The 21,162-nt window shown below is 37.8% G+C and overlaps 1 protein-coding gene across 20 annotated transcripts in view; it reads left to right on the top strand.

The window, feature by feature from the left end:
* Positions 1–20,279, top strand: part of CCDC171 (coiled-coil domain containing 171) — a 351,005-nt gene extending 330,726 nt beyond the window's left edge. For 15 of the 20 annotated variants that reach the window (XR_014056569.1, XM_081499610.1, XM_081499623.1 and 12 more), the window contains one exon: positions 17,842–20,279. Coding sequence is in view for 14 of the 20 variants with exons in the window: in XM_081499610.1 (XP_081355736.1) it covers positions 17,842–18,063 (222 nt within the window). In the remaining 6 variants the exon portion in view is untranslated. Of the gene's footprint in view, positions 1–9,145; positions 9,229–17,841 lie in introns of all 20 variants that reach the window. The other 5 variants (XR_014056567.1, XR_014056570.1, XR_014056565.1 and 2 more) reach the window with 1 other exon arrangement.
* The last annotated feature ends 883 nt before the right edge of the window (positions 20,280–21,162 follow it).

Below are 21,162 nucleotides of genomic sequence, written 5' to 3'. Positions count from 1 at the left end.
AAACCTTCCTTTCAAATAAACCTTTTATTCACATTCCTTAAAAATTCTGTAGATACTGAAGTCATCCCCATATTGAATAAGCAAGCCATCAAATCTCTAAAAAAGGAAGGTAATTAAAAATGTTTATTTTTAAACAATAAAAACTGTTTTTCTTTATGCTCAGAAGAACATGTTATTTGCTCAGAAAAAAATATCTAAGAAACCTCAAATTGTTGCTGATTTTTAAAAATTTAGATATTTTCAATGCTTATTTCTATAAAGTGATAGTATCAGAACTCAAAAGTTTTAAATCCATCATTCATATTCTTCGAGAACAATTTTTATTCTTTATATTATCCTGAAATGAAACAAAAAGATTACCTAATTATTACCTAATTATTCCTTCACCATGCATTTATTACCTCCTATGTGCTATGTACTTTGCCAAGTTCTAAAGATGTTACAATAACAGAAATAACAACAATAGCAACATTCATTGAAGGCTTACTATGTGCCAGCCATTGTGCTGAGCACTTGATGTGTATTATTAATTTAATCTTCATTGTCCTATCAAAGGAGGGTTATTATCGCTTTTTAGATGAAAAAAACTGCCAGTATAGAGTACAAGAGTTGAGCCTAGGCACTATGAACCCAAAGTCCTCACTCTTAAGCATTATATTATATTACATCCTTAATAGGATGAGATAAGGGACCTTCTCTCAGGGATCTGAAGTTGTTTGGAGAAGACAGACATATACATGAATACTTGTAATGAATTGTGATAAGTCATATTAAAGAAGACCAAGTGAGAAGTGAGGATTACCTGTATGAGAGCGGTAACAGTGGAGATGGAGAAGGATTAGACTGTGGCCAGATAATATAGATGGAGAAATTGACAGGACTTGATGAATAAAATGGATGCCATGTGACTTCCTAATTGCCCAGCAATTGAATCAAGCTCTATCCTTGGCCTTGAGCTTCTGGTAAGAAGTGAGCAGTGTTCAAAACAACAAATAAGTATTTTATGTAGAGAAAGATTCCTTCAGTTTGAAGCCATGTTACAAAAGCACTGCTACTTACAGACTTGACTCCAAAAGCTTAGGTCATCATCTCAGACACATATCGAATGGCAAGGTATGCTTAAACTCTGCTTTGCCTGGTGTAAAGTAGTGGTAAATTTCTCCTAGAATTAGTTCGTGGTGCTGGAGGCTAGCATTCCCATTCCTTTAATTAGATTTTCAGCTCTGATCACTGATAGGGTCCTTGAAATTGAAATCATAACTCTATCTTGGTAACAGCTATAAGAATCTGTATTTGGATGTCAATAATGAAGAATCCTATCATAAAGTGACTTTTTGGTGGCCTCTTCCTCACATGGCTTTATAAATGTAGGAAACCAAAGGCAGTACAGTTTATATTACTTTTCTTTACATAACATTAAAAAAAATTTCAGATCTTCAGAGTGCAAATAAGTGAAAACTGATTATATACTTAGGTCTGAATGTATTGAGAGATGAGAGAAAATGTGTAAATTACTCAGATCATTCTTCAAAATAAGTATAAAAGTTTTTAATTCTTAGCCAAGTCTATTTTCAAGTACAGTGTATTGCACCTGAAAGGCTAAGCAGCAGGACAAAAACTTATAAAAAAATTGTTGAGTTTCTCAAAAAAAGTGCATTTTTATGAGCAAAGGCTGAGTTCTGTACTCTTGAATTGTGCCTAGACCTTTCTGCTCTTACTTGTCAAAAGTTTTTCCTATCCCAGGTCATCTTTATATCAATACAATCCTATTATTTGTGATACTAACCATAAATGAAAAATAACCAAGCTCCGGGAGATAGGGAAGGACAGGGAAGCCTGGTGTGCTGCAGTCCATGGGATCACAAGGAGTCAGACATGACTGAGCGGCTGAATGACAAAACGATAAATTGATTGCTGGTTGATATTAAGTTTTGATAATCTAAAAATCAAATCTTCTCAGAAGGGCCTAAGGAACTGATTTGAAATTTAACTTTAGTCATCTAGAGATCTATTTTTGAGGAGCTTCTTAGTGCATCACTGTACTGTTTCCTAGATTCCCATCCAATTCAATAAAGGGAGTGACTAAATTGTAGTCATCCTAGTTCTGAGCACGTTGGCGAGAAGAAAGTAGTTAAACGTCTTGCTGTGTGTGAGCAGGTCGAGGGCAGGCAGACACCATGCACCTTGACCACCTATTATGAAGCTTTTTGCTTCTGTGTCAAGTGAAAGCGAGTTAATTGGGTGAAGCTGTGGAGCATGTTAGGGGCCTGGTTGAGGGTTGCTGTCTGACAGCTGAATGTCAGCCAAAGCCAGTCAAGTGTAGCTGAGAGACAGAGACCTGTCACAAAGTTCCCGCAGACTGGAGCACAGTTAGGGAGCTGAAATATGGTTCCGTCTCACTTTCTCCCTCATTGAATCCAAGCACCTTAAAAGATTTTCCACTGTATGTGTCAACTCTTGTTCTCTAAGCTGTTTCCCAGAACTGTCCTGCATTCAAATGATTGAACAAAAGATGCTAATGTTTAGCAAAGTGAATGTAAATTCCCTCTTTTCCCCTTTTCTGCCCAAGCAGATAGACATTCAGCTCAAAGGAAACTTTGAAGGTTTACATCAAACAATTAGATTGCCTCCAAATTTAGCTTATAATAGAATCCTTTTCTCAAGAGAGTATAAAAATTGAAAATTTAAGCAGGAGAATAAGCAATGCGTCTTTCTCTGATACAGCAAATCTAGGTCAAGAGAACTAGGATTCTGGCCTGGGTGTCTTGTGGATGGACACTTGCCAAGATAACTGTCCTCTCGTCTTTTTGTCACAGGCTTCTTTCCTTTACTTTCAGAACAGCCTAAGGTGAAATGCTTTAATGACACTCACTAGGTGGAGAAAGATAAACACAGAAAGGAACAGTGAGAATCCTTCTGAAACATTGAACACTTTAGAAAGGAAAAATCAGAGAAAGTTTGAATTAAAGAATGAAAATTAAACGTTGTGAAATAAAAATATTTTTCAGAGAGAAAAGTTTAATATCAAATCATGTCTTCTATTTGCTTTCTTTGGAATATGGATTAGAAGCAATGTATTCAGTCAAAAATAAGCAAATATATGGTGTGCCTGTGATCTACTGGTCACTAGTCAAGCCACTGGCTTCCCAGGTAAAGAACTCGCCTGGCAATGCAGGAGATGCGGGTTCGATCCCTGGGTCGGGAAGATCCCCTGGAGAAGGCCATGGCAACCCACTCCAGAATTCTTGCCTGGAGAATTCCATGGACAGAGAAGCCTGGCAGGCTACAGTCCACGGGTTGCAAAAGGGTTGGACATGACTTAGTGACTAAAGAGCAGCAAGTCAAGTGACTGGTAATACTGAAACAAACACAGATAAAATAGTCTGTGCCTCCAAGGAAGGAACACTCCATGCCAGCTCTTACCGTTGTGACTTACTGTGATGGTAGAGTCATGGCTGTTGAATGTGTGGAGGACAGTTAGTGCGACTGAGGAACTAAATTTTAATTTTACATGAAATTCAGTTTTAATTTAAAATTAATTACATATGGTCAGTGGCTACTACCTTAAACAGCACAGGCTGAAGCACACAGCAGACTGTGATGCTGTGTTGCTATAAAAGCAGCAGTGCGGGGTGTCTGGATAATGCCAAGAAGGGGCTTGTACCCCAACTGTAGGGGGGCTGGATTCAGGGAAGGTTTGAGGGCAAGGTGATACCTGAGGTGAATTGTGAAAACCCGATGAAGAAGTCTCCTTTTAAATAGAAAAAGCCTCCTTTTAAATAGAAAAAGCTACTTGAAGCGAATCTGAGAAGGAGAAGGCAGGGCTTGCTTCAGGATCAGCGTTTTGATTAGTCTCAGGGGCAAAGAGTGTCTACAGGAGATTGCCTTAACGTAATGGTAGCCTCCAAGGACTCTAGCAGGCAGGTTATCCCTGAACTCACAGAACGGGAGGTCTCGCAGATGAAATTAGGATCCTCAGATCACATGGTTTAGCAAATCAATCTAAAACACACAGCAAGAAGCAGATGGTAGGGAGGCAGCAGGGGGACAGACCCTACTCTCTGGTTCCTTGCTCGTGAGGTGTTCAAATGGCCTCTCTCTCAGCTGCATCATCCTTCTCCACGTGAGGTTATGAGGACCAAGGTGGAGTGCTGAGAAAGCGGGATTAGGTGACTGAAGATGCCTGGGTCCACTTATCCACACTTGTCTTGAGAAATACTCCTGGCCAGTCTCGGTAGCTTGCCACTTAGGCAGCCGGACAGCTTTGGGTTTTCTCTGTAGCTCTGGGGGCAGTTTGCCTGTGTTCTGTGCTTCAGTTGTGTCTGACTCTTTGCAACACTATGGACTGTAGCCCACCAGGCTCCTCTGTCCATAGGATTCTCCAGGCAAGAATACTGGAGTGGCTTGCTGTTTCCTTCTTCAGGGGATCTTCCCAACCCAGGGATCAAACCCACATCTCCTGTTTCTCCTGCATTGGCAGACAGATTCTTTATTGGCTGAGCCATCGGGGGCAATTTGAGGATGACATTAACCTGGAGGTGGTGCATCTCTCTCTCTTCCTTGTTTGTCTGGTAGTAGCCTGTCCTGCAGGGGACCAATTAACACCTTTTCCTATCATATAAATTCTGCCTCTAATCTCACACTACTGGCTGATTCATTCTCTATGCTTAACAGTTGTTATGAGTTACATCTGTCCTATTTTTTTCTTGTCTTCAAGAGAAAATTTGAATATTCTCAGATAATAAGTAAATATACAATAAAGTAGAGGTCAAGTAGAAAAAAGAGAGAAGTCTGAAGGAATGACTTGCTTAGAAAAATGAAAGTGTGTTTGTAGACTAGGGAAAGTGACGAGACACTTGAATAACAGATGAACAATTTTAGAAAAGAGCTTTGAAACCTTTGTCAAAGTTGTTATCTTGTGGCTACCCTAACCTGAGTTGCATTTCAAACAAATCAAGGCCTTTGTGAAAAAGTGGTGTGCATGCTCTTGGGGAGTTTATGTGACTGAGGGCCTTGGCAATGGTTGAAGGACAAGTGGAGGTTTTGTGGGAAGGTGGTCAGAGGAGGTGACGAGAAGTGGAGAGAGCAGCGTAGTTCTCCTCTGTGCGGGCCTATGGACTGGCGTCTGGTCTCTGAGAAAAAGATGCCTACAGGTGGAAGCTGAAAGAAATGTTTTATGACAGACAGTGTGAGACACTGGGTTCCAGTCAGAGTTACCACAGGTTTCAGAGGGTAGAGTGGGTGTAGGGCTAGTCTGTGTAAAGATGGTGCCCATATGGCACAATGAGTCTCTCTAATATGCTGGAGGCAGAGCCTGATTGAAGGATGTCAGACACCCAGCAGCTCTTGACAGGGAGTTTGAGGTCATGTGTGATCTGGTCAGGAAAGAACTAGGGAAATGTGATTCGTTACTGGGCCCTTGCTTGTGTCCACGGAACAATGAGTCTAGCAAACTCTAAGTACCATTGTCCATCAAAATGTAATACTACAAAACAGCAGTTGTGTGGTTATTGAACAAATTATAATTTAAGAACTGACTCCAAACACAAGTAGTCAAGGACAAGGTGAACTCTCTAAAGGCAGAGAATTTTGGTGTGTAATTCACTTCTGTATCCCAGTACCCTGAACAATATCTGACACTTTCTAGGCATTTTAGTTACTTCTTTGATTTTATTCTTTTAATAGATAGTAGATATCTACTAAAAGAATTAGTGAGTGGAGCCAGTTTAGGATCCTAATACAGTGAATGTGGGTTTAGATATGCTTTATGCTATCTTGGGGAAAGTCTATCATATGGAACTGGTCATGTAGGAGTAGGTTCTTGAAATGGAATCCATGGCTCTATTATTTTGGAATTTTGTGGTTGCTGCATTACTCTCACAGTTCTATAAGATGTTGTCCCTAGAGATGGGTTTGGTTTGAGACTGCTGGAAATGGCCTGGTTCTATCAGAAGTAGCATTCCTGCCTATCATGTAAAGGAAATGTCATTGCCAGCTAAGTGGTTTGTTTTGGAACGTATGCCCCAGTGCTTGTTGTGATTGGAAGGCATTCCACAGATGTGAACCCCAGATCACATGATTTGTCTTACATCTGAAGGGTTCCTCTCTCTCTGAGAAACAGAGAGGCCACATTCTTTTAACTCAAGATAACCAGTCCCTCCAGAAAAGCCCAGCTGGGGCACTGGTCAAAGGGTGAGCAGCCCTGGGGAATATAGCACGGATCTCTTCGATGATCAGCAGGGGAATGAAGACTGTTTGCAACATCTCATGAAGAATGGCTGGGGATTTCAGGTTTGATAAAGTGGAGTAACAAGGGAGCATGGTTTAAACCAGCCCTGGAAGGGAGGGGCAGGAAAAAATGGGTTTCGATTTTTAACATGTGAATTTATTGCTAATTTTGGTGAAATATGTGACTAACAGATACCATGTTAGTGAGATTAAGGAAAACCATCTCTTTCAAACAGCTTTCAACTTTAGATGTTTCTTCCTCCTGCTCTTTTTCACCTGAGTGCATGGCCAGTATTTCTACTCAGAGAAAAACATGCTGCTTAAAGGTCTAAGTTTATAGCTTCCAGATATTACTAAATTTTTGACATTGAATAAAAAAGGACTTATAACTTTAAGAGGAAATTCTTCAGTAATGAAAAAGTAGTCAGAAAACTTTTGCTTAATAGTTCCCAGAGAGAGTGTGACATGTGTGCCTTTTGACCACGGAAGTCGTAACTTGGCAGTGGGAAGTGCTGTTTGGAGTAAAACGAAGGCACACAGGTTGTAAGTAGCTGCTCCACACGAGGAGCTACGCTGGCACGGAGGTGCGAGTTACTCATGTGTGTGTGTACTTAATGTCAGATGGTGGATACGAGTTAGATAACTGGAAACGTTGAAGGAAGAAAGTGTTCTCAGCTAAATTAAAATCCGATTTTCAAAACTTGCGAAAACACTTGGTTCACGACCTCCCCTCTGAGACCTTTAACAAACCAATTACATCTCATTTTGACCACACAGTTCAGAGTCCTAACTAGACTAAAATATGGGTTTCAGTATGTATAAAATTAGCCTTTTTCAATAAAGCAGTTTTAGTTATAAAAGTGCTGTAGATAATTGGAAAATTCAGAAGCTTAGGGAAAAAATTCCTGCATTCTCAATACCTCACAACAAGTATCATATGTAATTTTGTGTATCTCATTTTCATTTATATAGTCTTGCTCAAGGGTAGGCAAAAGCACAGCCTGTGAACCAAATCTACTTGCCATCTGTTTTTGTATAGCCTGTAAGCTAAGAATGGTTTTTACATTTTTAAATGTTTAAAAAATGAATTTAAAAAGAATAATATTTCATGATGTGAAAATTATGGTAAATTAAAATTTCAGTGTTCATTAATGCAGTTTTATTGGAACATAGCCACTCTAATTCATTTACATATATTATCTATAGTTGCTTTGGGTCTACAACAGCAGAGTTTAGTAGTTGCAACAGAGAAATATGGCTTGCAAAACATGAAATATTTATCAGATCCTCAATAGAAAAAGGCTTCTGAAACCTGGTCAAGCCTCAGCATTTGTCTGTGTTCTACAACTATTTGTTAATATAACCATAAATTTTATAGCCATATAATATTCCATCAAGTGGCTAAAGCTTACTTAAATATACTTCTGTTATTAAATATCAGATTATTTTTAATTTTTGTCTGTTATTAATATTAAGAAACTAATCATAAATGGAATTGTTGGGTCAAATGGCATTAACTATTTCAAGACAGTTGCCAAGTTATAGTCCAAATGATTCAATCAATTCGTACATCACTAGCAATTTGTGAATGCCTGTTTTTTAATGCCTTCACTAACATCAGTTATCACAATTTTTTAAATTGAATTTTGATTGGTAATAAACATCTCATTTCCCTTATATTTTTTATTACTATTGGTAGTTACCATTTTTCCCATTTGTTTGTTAATCAGTTGTATTTTGACTTTTCTGAACTGCCAGTTTAAAACCTTTGATTGTGATTCAGTAGTTTTAAAGATAAAAAAACCCAGAAAGAAAATTTTGAACTTTCAAAGCTTTTCCCTTATAATACATACTCCAGTTTATTCCCTTTTTCTATAAATAATTAGCAGTTTCTGTGAATCTCTTTCCAGAAAGCAGAAAAGATATACGTATACATGTATGTGTTTATACTTTTTTTCTGGCTGCTCTATGCAGCACGTGGGATCTCAGTTCCCCAACCAGGGATTGAACTCGAGCTCTTTGCAGTGGAAGCACAAAGTCCTAACCACCGGGCTGCCAGGGAATTCCCTGTACTTACTTATGTATTTTTTAATACAAATGGGTTCTTTCTCTTCATACACACACACAGACATGCACACACATGCATGTGCGTGCATACGAGCATGCACTGTTTTGAATCTTCTTATTTCACTTGGATGTATTTCTACATCAGTACTTACATATTTACATCAGTTTTCAAAATTATTGTATGATGTGATTGTATCATACTTCACTTAACACTTCAGTTTCATTTAAAAAGTGTTTTTCTAAAAGAATTCTTTGATGAAATACATCTGTATGCTTGTCTTGGTGAGCTTCTGTGGGTGTAGCCATAGAAGAAATGTCTAACAGTGGAACTGCTGAATCAAAAACAGGTACAATTTAAGTTTTGTCTTCCCAAAAGTTTGCACCAGACTACAGCCCAGCCTACATGGTAGGAACTTGCCTGTTTCCCTCTCATAGCAGTGGGTTTCATCAGACATCTAAATTTTTGACTGTTTTATAGGCAAAATGTAAGCTTTCATTGTCATGTTTTGTGTTGCGTTTCTTTAATTGTGAATGAGGTTTACCTCTTTTTTATATGTTTGTTATTGTATTTCTCTATCCTCCACCAAGCAGCCAATATATATCTGAGGAGGAGGCTGTCAGTGGTTTCCTGACCTCTTTTTTCATTTTTTCTTTGTAACTGAACCTCTGACTATTTCCCAGGCCATTCAGGGGCAGGGGAAGCTGTATTTTTCAGACTCCGCTGAAACTAAGTTAGCCACATGACTAAATTCTAGCCAATGGGGTGTAAACAAAAGTACTCTGATTTTAGGAGGTGTTTTCAAATGTAAGTGATACCTTCTCCTTTACTGTCCTTCTTTCTTCTGGCTAGAATGCAGACATAATGGCTGGAACTTGAGCAACTATTTTGGATCCTGGAGGTGGAAGCCACATACTGAGACTGTGGAACCCAAGGTATAAGCAGTCTGGATTCCTGGTAGCTTCATATAGCTATATCAGAGAGAAATAAACTTCTGTCTTGTTAAAGCCACTGACATTTTGAATTTCCTGTTACAGCTGAATCCAGTATTAATAAATGCACTATCCCGAGCCTATTTTCTAATTAGGTTCTTCTTTTCCTTGATTTTCATAAGTTTTTTGCAATTTAAGGAAACTACCCTATGGCTCGGAGAAGGCAATGGCACCCCACTGCAGTACTCTTGCCTGGAAAATTCCATGGACGGAGAAGCCTGGTAGGCTACAGTCCATGGGGTCGCTAAGAGTTGGACACGACTAAGCAACTTCACTTTCACTTTTCCCTTTCATGCACTGGAGAAGGAAATGGCAACCCACTCCAGTATTCTTGCCCGGAGAATCCTAGGGACGGCAGAGCCTGGTGAGCTGCCATCCATGGGGTCGCACAGAGTCGGACACGACTGAAGCGACTTAGCAGCAGCAGCAGCAGCAGCACCCTATGGCTATCATGCATGTTGCATATATTTTACCAGCTTTTCATTTCAGTTTTGCAATGGCATTTTTCTATTAAGTTTATTTATTCAATTAATTAAGCTTAAGTTTTTATTTATCCAATTTTTGTCCCTTTTTAATATACATGAGTATATGGATATATTTACTTTTCACATTCTGTTTGTTTAAAAAATTTACATTCTTAAGATATACGGGGGAAATGGTCTCTTTTGAATTTTCTGGCCATTTCTAGTATTCTCTACTGTCAGGTATATCAGAATTGCCTGGAAAGGAGCAGACTGGGAGCACAGGGGTGTGAAGGAACGTAGCAAAAGAAAGAACAAAAGCCATCTGGGAAAATTCTTTGACTCTTTTTCCAACCTCAATCATGTCAGGAAATCTAAACATCCAAGAGGAGAAAATGGGAATTGTTATCTTGTCAGGCACAAGACATCTTTAAAGCGATTGAAAATTAAAGTTTAAATGTTATAGTGTAATTTAAAACTTCAGCACTGAGTGTTATCTCTGAATGTAACAACATATAAGCTTCTTTGGTGAAAGGGCTAGAACTTTTATTTTATGTAAATGTCATAAAATCTATTCATTTACTCCAGTAATGTGGATATTCAAGTGGACTATAAGAAACCATATTATCAAAAAGAGAAACATCTATTTTTAACCTCTGGTACAATCTCAGTGCTTTTCTTTTCCAGTTTCATGGAGATTTGTTGAGCCCTTACTGTCTTTATGCAATAGGTCTGGATGTGAATAAGCCTGAGGCTGTGTCTTTGGATGATGTGATAAGGTGGTGGCCAGGCATAAGGGGAGAAGAATCATGGATCAAGAGTCGGATCCCTTTGCACCACTTAATAAGCTGTGCAACATGGAGCAGTGCTTGCCACTCTTGTGATCCCTGGTTCTTTGCCTATAAAATGAGGAGTAGTAGTACCTTCCCATTGAGCGGCTATGAGAATTGAGATAATGCCTATAAAGCTAAACCTAGCACAGTGCTTGACATTTATGTTCATACATGTTAGTTCAAAATTTGGAATTTATTATCATTTGAGAAGAGTAGAAAGAGAGGCGAAGGGGAGCTACTGTATGTTATGTCTTTTTTTTGTATATTATTTCATTTAATCCTTGTAACAGCTCCATGAAGGATTATTCTTCGTTTATAATGGATAAGATGCAGGCTCACACAGGTTAAGAAACATGTCTTAGATCACATAGTGAGTACATGGCAGACTCAAGTTTGGAGCCCGAGGCCTCTTCAGCTTCAAAGCCTGAATTCTTTCCAGTGCACATGTGCTATTTTTAATTGTGACATAATCTGTATATATGTGGAATAACCAAATATAAAATATAAAACCAAAACCATGAAATAATAACATGAGTGGTTTGCTTATTCATTCATCAGTTGAAAATCTTATTTCCAGATACTCTGCTAAGTGCTAAGAATACAAAGTCATGATTCCATTACCCTAGGTGCTCATAGTTTTCTGGGGAGATGAATGAATACAAGTAAGTGAAAATAGAAAAATAAATGTTCACAAAGGAATGCCAACATGTGATTGAATGTAGCAGCTCACTGAAGTTGGGGAAGTGTGTGGCAGTGATCTGAAAAGGGCTTACAAGGAGGGGAACCTTGGCAGAGTCTGAAAGGTAGAGAAGGCACCCTCATCCCACAAAGGATAGAGGTGTATACCAGACAGTGAACAGACTGGAGGCAGGTGTGAGCTATGGAACATCTTATTTCCTGACTCACAAGTCCATGTAAAGTGAAGTGAAGTGAAAGTCGCTCACTTGTGTCCGACTCTTTGCGACTCCATGGACTGTACAGTCCATGGAATTCTCTAGGCCAGAATACTGGAGTGGGTAGCCTATCCCTTCTCCAGCAGATCTTCCCAACCCAGGGATTGAACTGGGGTCTCCTGCATTGCAGGTGGATTCCTTACCAATTGAGCTATCAGGAAAGCCCCAAGCTTGTGTAATAGTCTGCAAGTCCATATAAGCAGATTATAGAGTACAAGTGAGGAAATGCTAGACGAGGCTGGGTAGGGCAACAATGTGCTTGTGAACCAGGCTGCAAACAACTGCAGGGTCACATGGCAAAGAGCATGCTTATAAGGAAGGAATAATCCAATTAATCTACCACATTAACCAAGTCGTTGAGGCTGAAACTGAACCAGACTGACTTAAGAACTCTGGCTTTCGAACAAATGTGAAATGTCTGCTTGAGGAGTAAATTGTTGTGATGTGAATCGAGTTGGTTATTAGTATCTTCTACCTCTCTTTTCTGATTTGTTTCTCCCTCTATGATTGCCCTTCCTTTTTAATCTCTAGGTGTCTAAACTTCTTAGATTGTGTTCTCTCTCTCTGGAGACTCTTTTACAGGGCCCTGCTGACTCACATATCCCCACCTAGCCTATCTTGTTAGTGACAAAACTGGTCTGTACTAAGGTTTTAATGACTTATGGAAGGAGGAATGTGTAAAATATTTCTACTGGTTTGGTATTGGTAACTCAAAGTTATAATTGATGACTTCAAGCAATAAATATTTAATGATGTGCTAGCAGGGGAATATATACATATATTTGTATATGTTTATATACACACATGTATGTGTATAGCAAGTATATGTGTGTAGCTATATTTATCAGGTACATGTATATGTGTGTGTGGTTCAATGAATCGACAGATAGATGGATATCTGAGGTGCATAACTAAGCATTCCGCAAGAGAAAACTATACACGTAATTATTGTCAACTCTGTCTGACTGTATAAACTGTACTATCTTATGAGGCCTAATGGCAGAAGTGGAAAATAGGTAAAATTTGGTTAACTAACTTGAAGCATTCAGAAGGAAGAAAATTCTGTGTTCTGATTACTAAGACTCTAGTGATAAGAACGTATTAGGAGCTAAAGTAAAAATGGCAAGGGAGCCTCTTCACAAGTCCCTCTTGTGGGTACTTTGATTCCTTCATCAGTTTATGTAGAGCTTCATACTCTACTTAAAATCAGTCAATAATTTACAAAGCTTAAAACATCATCATGGAGGTCGAAGTAATAAAAAATGTATCACAGAATTTAATTGAATGTAGCCACATCATCTAAACTATGGCTAATTTTATTATCTATTTGGCTTTTTTAAAGAATCATCTGCAGTACGTATTCCTTCCCCTTAAGAGTGGCCCATCTATATCCTCTCAAAATCTGAAGAATTATGTTTAGGAACTCTGATTTCTGGGTTAATGGTATTCACTAAAGTTAGGTGTTAACCTTATGCCATGTATCATCATGGGTTGGAATCATGGTGGACATGTAGAACTTCAGAGCTATAAAGAGTCCTGTTGTTCAGTTACTAAGTCATATCCAACTCTTTGCAGCCCCATGAATTGCAGCACTCCTGGCTTCCCTTCACTATCTCCTGGAGCTGGCTTAGACTCATGTCCATAGAGTCAGTAATGCCATCCAACCATCTCATCCTCTCTTGCCCCCTTCTCCTCCTGTCCTCAGTCTTTCCCAGCATTTGGGTTTCTTCCAGTGAGTCAGCTCTTCGCACCAGGTGGCCAAAGTATTGGAGCTTCAGCTTCAGCATCAGTCCTTCCAGTGAATATTCAGGGTTGATTTCCGATTGACTGATTTGATCTCCTTGCAGTCTAAGGGACTCTCATAAGTCTTCTCCTGCACCACAATTCAAAAGCATCAATTCCTTGATGCTAGGCCTTCTTTATGGTCCAACTCTCACATCCATATATGACTACTCTGGACCTTTGTCGGCAAAGTGATGTCCCTGCTTTTTAATACTTTGTCTAGGTTTATCACAGCTTTTCTTCCAAGGAGCAAGCGTCTTTTAATTTCATGGCTGCAGTCACCATCCAGCATGATTTTGGAGCCCAAGAAAATAAAATCTGTCACCGTTTCCACTTTTTCCCCATCTATTTTGCCATGAAGTGATGGGACCAGATGCCATGATCTTAGTTTTTTGGATGTTGTATTTTAAGTCAGCTTTCTCCCTCTCCCCTTTCACACTTATCAAGAGGCTCTTTAGTTCCTCTTCATTTTCTGCCATTAGAGTGGTATCATCTGCTCTTTATTTTTTAGGCAAAGGAAGTGAGACCTAGGAGTACTAATTCACTCACCTAAATGACACAGCTGAGTTGTAACAGAACTGGGAGGGAAAAATATAGTCTTCTGATCTCTAGCCCAGTACTCCTTTCACCATTACTATTTGCCTGGCATAATCTCCTTGCAATACTATTCAGGCTTACTAAATTACATCACTCCTTATTTTTTTATACTACTGATTCTGGAAGACTTAACTTTATCATAAATGCTACACAGGAGACAGATGGCTTAGAGACAGTCATTGTTTCAGAAGCCTTGGTCTGCAAAGTGACTTTGACATATAGACAGTTTAGTCATTATCTTATTATTACACTAGTGCTGTATTTATTTTTGTTGTTAAAAAACACCCTTAGAAAATGGAGATATTAAAGTCTTGAAAAATGGTTAATGGACATGTCTAATTACTATATGTCATAATATTTTTAAAATACAGAAATTTAGTAGACACATTTTGTATTGTGAATATATATTTAACTGATGGGCTATAACAGCTCAAATAGAATCATTTACAGCTTATTAAGTAAATAAAAGTGCCTCCATAATGATTCACATGACACCTAGGTTTTATTTCAGGTAACTAATTTCTTTTTTAAAAATTGCCTAAATTTTGATTTACATGAGAGATTATCAGAACACCTCAGCAGTTTAAAAAGTAGCTTAAATGACCACAGATTTAAAATATAATATCAGATGGTGAATATTAACTTTTAATTGTCTCTGATAAAAAGTTATTTAACTGTCTCTTACTCTCTGTGTTATATTAAAAGTGTTATGATATATTTCTGAATATTATTTACAACATCTTTACTTGTTATTTTAACATCATATTTTCAAATAAAGATCTCACCAGAATTTTTGCTGGTTTGTTTTTAAGCTATTAAGTGACTTAAAATCAAATTTTATTGTATTTCATGGAAAAGATTATTTTCTAGCAGTGCATGCAGTATAGCAAATGACCTCAGGAACAGAAAAACAATTATTTTCATTTACACAAAAGTAAGTCTGTTTACTTGATGGAGGGCTTGTCTTTTGAGGGGTGCAAATCTTCAAAGAAATCTCTTCTTTTTTTCCATTTAAAAAATCTTAATTGGAGGATAATTGCTTTACAATATTGTGTTGGTTTTTGCCATACCCCAGCATGAATCAGCCATAAATATATATATGTCCCCTTCCTCTTGAACCTCCTCCAACTCTCACCCCCTCCCACCCCTCTAGGTTGTCACAGGGCACCAGATAGAGATGCAGACCTAGAGAACAGACTTGTGGACACAGCAGGGGAAAGAGAGGGTGAGGCAAATTGAGAGAGTAGTCTTGAAACACATGCATTACCATATGTAAGACAGATAGCCAGTGGGAATTTGCTGTATGATACAGAAATCTCTTCTTTTTAATGTTGTTTCCCATGTTTAGGATGTATTATTTCTTTGGTGTTTCAAATGAGAATCTCAGGTACACAAAAAGTGAGACTCTGGTTTGAAATACTAAAGACATACTCAGTACCCCCATTTCAAGGTTATTTGGTCAAAAAATTTATATTAGAAATAAAAAATGCTTTCAGGCAACATGATGGAAAATAGACATATGAAAAAATAAGATGAGAAAAAGTAGAAGAGGCGCCCCTTTGTAGAGTTTAAGATCCACTGAATGTATTAAGGGGAAATGAGCAATTAAAGACCTTTCCTAAAGGATAACCTTCCTCATGTGTAACATGTTAGGTCAGTGGACTCATAAGAACAGAAAAGGAACTTTCAAGTACAGAATATGGATTTGAGTAAGATATATCTAACAGGAGTGGTTGGTCAGTTTGGCACAGTTATCTTTCTCTAGTCTAAAGCATCAAGGAGGAGATTTTCTCAGAGAGTAGCTGAGCTTCCTTGGTCTGATTCTGCACATATACAGTTTTCTTAAACCAGAACTTGAAGTATAAAGATGTAACAACAAACTTGTGAAGGCTTGCCTGCCAATACTCTTTTATCATAATAAATAGTACGATTGCTCTGAGTTTTATTATGAAGAGAATCAGCCCCACCATCTCCTGCTCTTCCATTGTCCCTCTTACCCCCAGGTCTGGCAGAATCAGTTAGCAGATGGCATTGTAGTCTTTACAGCAGCAAAATCGATCAAGTAATAATGCTGCCAATTCAGACACAGGGCTAAAAAAAAAATCACCGAAGATGGTTCTAGCAGCAGGAAAAGTGCAGGAATCTGTACCTCTAGCCTCTGATGTAATGAGATGCCTCTGTTCTGGGTCTGAACTGATCTGGTCACCCATTAAGGTTGTACAAGTGAAATCTCATCAGCGCTTCTAAGCAGGGTCAACATATGACCTTGGGAGTTCTTTTCTTTCAGCAAGGATAAGCTAAATCCTCTCCTTCATAAAGCCATTTGAGTGGCCATTTTAGGTGTTTTTTTTTTTTTTTTTTTCTTTTTAACTTCCAGCAGAAAAAGAGATGATTTCCGTCAGCTGTAGGCTTGCAGTGGAGAATCAAGAAATCAAAAGAACGGAGATCAAAGAAAATTGCTGAACTAGGTGTTAGATGCAGCCATTGATTTTTCTCCAGTTGTAGTTTTAAAAAAAATCCACAAAAATGGTAATGCATACAACAGTTGAATTTCTAATATGTTTCTGAAGCCAGAGATTGCTTCCTTCACGCTTTCGCATGTAGAAACGGTTTTGTATAACGTGACATAATAAAGCAGATCCTTAGTGTTCACACTATTTTGTTGTCAAAACCTTAAGAGAATCTACCAAAAAGATATTTTGTTATTAAAACCTCTGCAATATAAATGTGTTTTTTAATGGAGGCACTTAGGACTAGACTTATTATCTTAGCAACATTTATTTACTGGGAATCTGGAAAATTCTGACATACAATTGATTACTATTTTTCTCCTATCTATAAATGCCATAAAGTAACACCTATCTGCTTTACTGGTAAGACTTCATTTATGTTAAGGGTTAACTACTGTTTACTGCTGTTACTTAAGACTTAAATGTGTAGCTTCAACAAAATATTAATTATGTTTTTAAGTATTTCATGAGTGTGTGGGTTTCTTAAGTTTGATTTCTAACAGTTTCTGGGTAGCAGTAATGTTTTAAAATACGTGACAAACTGTTTTTATGTTGCATTCCCGTATCTTGATATATGATTTCCAAATGCTTATAATAGAACAGTCATCATTAAAACAGGGTGGTAGCAGTATTATTAAAGGTAAAGACAAATAGTTCATTTCATTGGCATTTTATATGTTGGTATGCTATTTTCTATAGGGTGCAAGGATTGACTTGTTTTTCTTTGTGCTGTATTGTTCACTTAAATAAGTCAGGCTGATAACTTAAAAACATAAATATTCACAGTTCATTTTCTAAGCAGTCTAATCTCCCAATTATATAGCATATATTATAGAGGGCTTCCCAGGTGACTTAGTGGTAAAGAATCCGCCTGCCAATGCAGAAGAAGCAGGTTTGATTCCTGGATCAGGAAGATCCCCTGGAGGAGGAAATGGCAACCCACTCCAGTACTCTTGCCTGGAAAATCCCATGGACAGAGGAGCCCAGCGGGCTACAGTCCAGAGGGTCGGAGAGAGTCAGACACGACTGAACGACCGAGCACACACACACACATATAGCATAATGAAATAAACATTATTATTAGAATTGGTTTCTGTAATTTGCCAGTGGATGGAAGAAGAGGTAAAAATGCCTGATTGTACTGACTTTTTGATTCAATAACTTGATAAAAGTTTTATGCAAAGTTTTAGTGTTTAGCCCAACTCCTGATGTCCCAGCAAGTTTATGATGTAGAACAAATGAGGTTCAATCACAACTTGGAAAAAAATGTAATATTTATGTATTATCATATAGATTATTTAAATTGCCGTTTCCACCCCATTTCATATTATGATTCTTAGTCCACTTCTCTGTTTATGGGTTTAGACTCTGTTTGAGTTTTCAATTCTATGTTTATTGTTCTCTTCTCTTTGTATCATAGACAGGATCACGAGACCATTCAAATCTCTCCATTCCTTCAAGAGCTGCTCTTCCTGCTGACACAATTGATGTTGGGGATTTTTTGCCATTGAAAGCTGAACTTGACACAACTTACACTTTCTTAAAGGAAACACTTATAAATCCTGCACCCCTGGCATCATCTCACTCGTCTCCAGTGACGATGTCTGCTACTGCCAAGCGACCAGCTCAGATTGGATTATGACTTTATGAAATAAAAAGCATGCAGGAAGAGTTAACAGTACAATTATAATTGTTTTAATGGGAGATTTTCTTATCAGTTAAATTTTGTTTCAGCTCAAGTGGCCGTGGGTTTTTAAAAATTGTGTGATATCTTGATGTGTTCAGGTATCTGTGTCTCCTCAAATAATGAAATAACCAACTTTTTTCCCCTCTAAGTTTTATTTATTATCACAGTTGCTCATTTTTATGTAACATATTTTTAAATGTTAAAGAATGACACATTTTAGGTAATTTCCTTCAGACTTAAAAAATCAATAAGCCATTTTAGTCTCTATCTATCAAAGTTGTTTCATACTTGTCTATTTTAAAACAGGACTGCAATACTTTAATAGGATTGAGAGAGCTATTTGAAATGTATGCCAATGATTCCTGTCATTTCATGGCAGCCCTGCCATGGTTCACTGAGCCCCCTCTTCTCTCTTGTCAGCTCAACTGAAGACAAGCATTTAGTTGCAAACTTTAAGCAGGTTGTGCAAAACAGAAATGATGTGACTGCTTCTCCTCCTGCACAATAATGTCACTCCTGGTCAATGTGAGAAGGTCAGGTTGCTCCTTGTAAAGCTACATGATACCACTTGCCCATTTGAACAAGTTAAGTTAACTGCTGCATCTGGTCCCTGCAGGCATTGAAAACGCGTCCTTTTTAGCAAGCCTGCTTTTGATAAGAAAGTCGAGCACTTGTGCTGGGAAGATGTCTGTGGTGCATTTAGGCACTTTTTAAGGACAGTTCCCACACCAGTACAGCAGGTAACGTATTTAGTATAAGCTGGAAAACTTCAAGGTAATGGCTGTTTTGACCTTCAAAATAGACTCCTTTTTTGTTTGTGTGGTTGGTAGGACCCAAGAGTGACGCCCATCTTTGATGCTGACAGAATTTAAAACAAGGCCATTGCCCTGCATTTTCTGCCTTGTAGCACACAAAAGTAAAATTGTATGTCAGGCCGAGATGTCGGGGAGCTGACAAGATGCCCCAGTGACATTTCAGCTAGAAAGAGCAAGTGTCTTGCAACCAAGTGGTCAAATATCAAATAATAGGTCAAGCAAGAAGGAGCTGAGTTCTAACCACAAAGAGGTTTCTGGGAACTTACTTGACAAGCTTTTGGGTGCTTTGTGGCTTGACAAAGTGATGTTCTGTTGAGTATCGCTAGACAGACTGTTCTTTATCGCCTTCAGAAGATCAGACATTGACATTGATTAAACTCTTTAACCCTTAAAGGTTAAATCCTTGCAGTTTGCATCGTAGTAAGTGAAGAACAAAAGGCTATTTGTAATACGTTATTTGTTTTTGTTTTAATCATTTAACTCCCCAGTGATATTAACTTCTGATGTGAGCTGTACTTTCTGACAAAGAGTTTTGATACAAAAATCCATATTTTATATTATGTTTCATTATGGAGTTTCATTATAGATGCATTAGAAAATAACAGTATGTATTATGGAATCTATGTTGTCTTAACTTTACAGTGACATTTGATTCAAATATACCCAATTTTTAAGAATTTATTAATTGGCCTTGGTAAATAAAATTGGTGTCCTACTTACATATTAGCCAAATCAACCAGGTGATTTACACCATCTGAGATAACACAGCACTATTACTGTAATACTGTGTATTCTCATAGTACTGGGCCAATATAATAAGCTTTATATAAATCTTTAGAAAGCTATTTCTGTGAAGTAAAATTACATCTTTAACCAAATTTCTCTTAATTCTTTTCTTGGAGTTCTTTTTATTAACCATTCTGGGTTTTAAATATTAAAGAACATGCCCTGTGTAATGTAATGTAACATGTATGAAACTCAACTTGCAAATTTATTATAACACAGAAAATGCTATTGTTTTTATATAGATCATAGAATAACTTCTGCATGTTTCAAAATACTTTTCTTTTGCCGTTCCATATAGTAATTAAGATATTGGCAATATAGGAATCAAATACGGTTCATATGACATCATTGAGCTTCCAATTCTCACACTGTAGAAAAACAATGTCACCTTACATCACATATATGTCTGGTGTGTGTCTGTATGTTTGTGTTAAATCTGTTTCTGTATCCTAGTAATTAAAGGGGAAGGAGCACTTTTATAAATTTTGCCTTGGACAGACCTTGGTCTTCTTGCCTTAATTTTACAGTCTGTTAATGGGATAACACCAGAAATAAATGTATGTCTCTCCATTTATGTGAGTATCTGATTTTACAGATAAACTTTATATAATTAATTCTGAACTATAAATTCAAAAAGAGTATTAAATCAAAGCATGTCACATTTATAACCAACTAGATGCTAAAGGCCATAGAGACTGAAGGATGAGCCTTCTGAGCAATCATTAGTGTTCACTACCAAATATAGTAATTTTTATACCATATGCTTTTTTCCCCAGAAGTCAGACCCAGCAGGAGGAGAAGATTTAATGACATATCCTATGGAGATCTGAGAAACTCTAGACTGCTTCCGAGCATCTCAGTGACCAATCGCTGCATATTTGAGATCTGTGTTGTGTTGACGAGGGTGGTTGCTCTATCAGCTTCTTTACTTCCTTAAGAATGATGTATAAAGTAGACTTTTCTCAGGAGGACAACTTCAAATATTTTTGGAAGAGAAGAGAATTTTTACTTTACCCTTTAGTATGTAGATTTTCTTACCTTCTGTGATCTAGAAAAATACCTGTATCATCCATCACCATCAAAGGGATTCTTAAAGGTATTGTTTTGGCACCTAAGTCATGCTTACTTATTGAGATTTTTTGCCAGCATGTTTAACATAAACATTTTAGACTGATGTAATCTGAATGCAAAGAGGTGCACGAAATTGAGAGAATTACCAGAAAGTGAAAGTGAAAGTTGTTCAGTCGTGTCCGACTCTTTGCGACCCCATGGACTGTAGTCTATGGAATTCTCCAGGCCAGAATACTGGAGTGGGTAGCCTTTCCCTTCTCCAGGGGATGTTCCCAACCCAGGGATTGAACCCAGGTCTCCTGCATTGCCGTGGATTCTTTACCAGCTAAGAAACAAGGGAAGCCCAAGAATACTGGAGTGGGTAGCCTATCCCTTCTCCAGC

The sequence above is a fragment of the Giraffa tippelskirchi genome, chromosome 1 (genome assembly GCF_054371585.1).
Source record: "Giraffa tippelskirchi isolate mGirTip1 chromosome 1, T2T-mGirTip1v1.2.pri, whole genome shotgun sequence".
NCBI lineage: Eukaryota > Metazoa > Chordata > Mammalia > Artiodactyla > Giraffidae > Giraffa > Giraffa tippelskirchi.
This window is presented reverse-complemented; position numbering and strand designations above follow the sequence as displayed.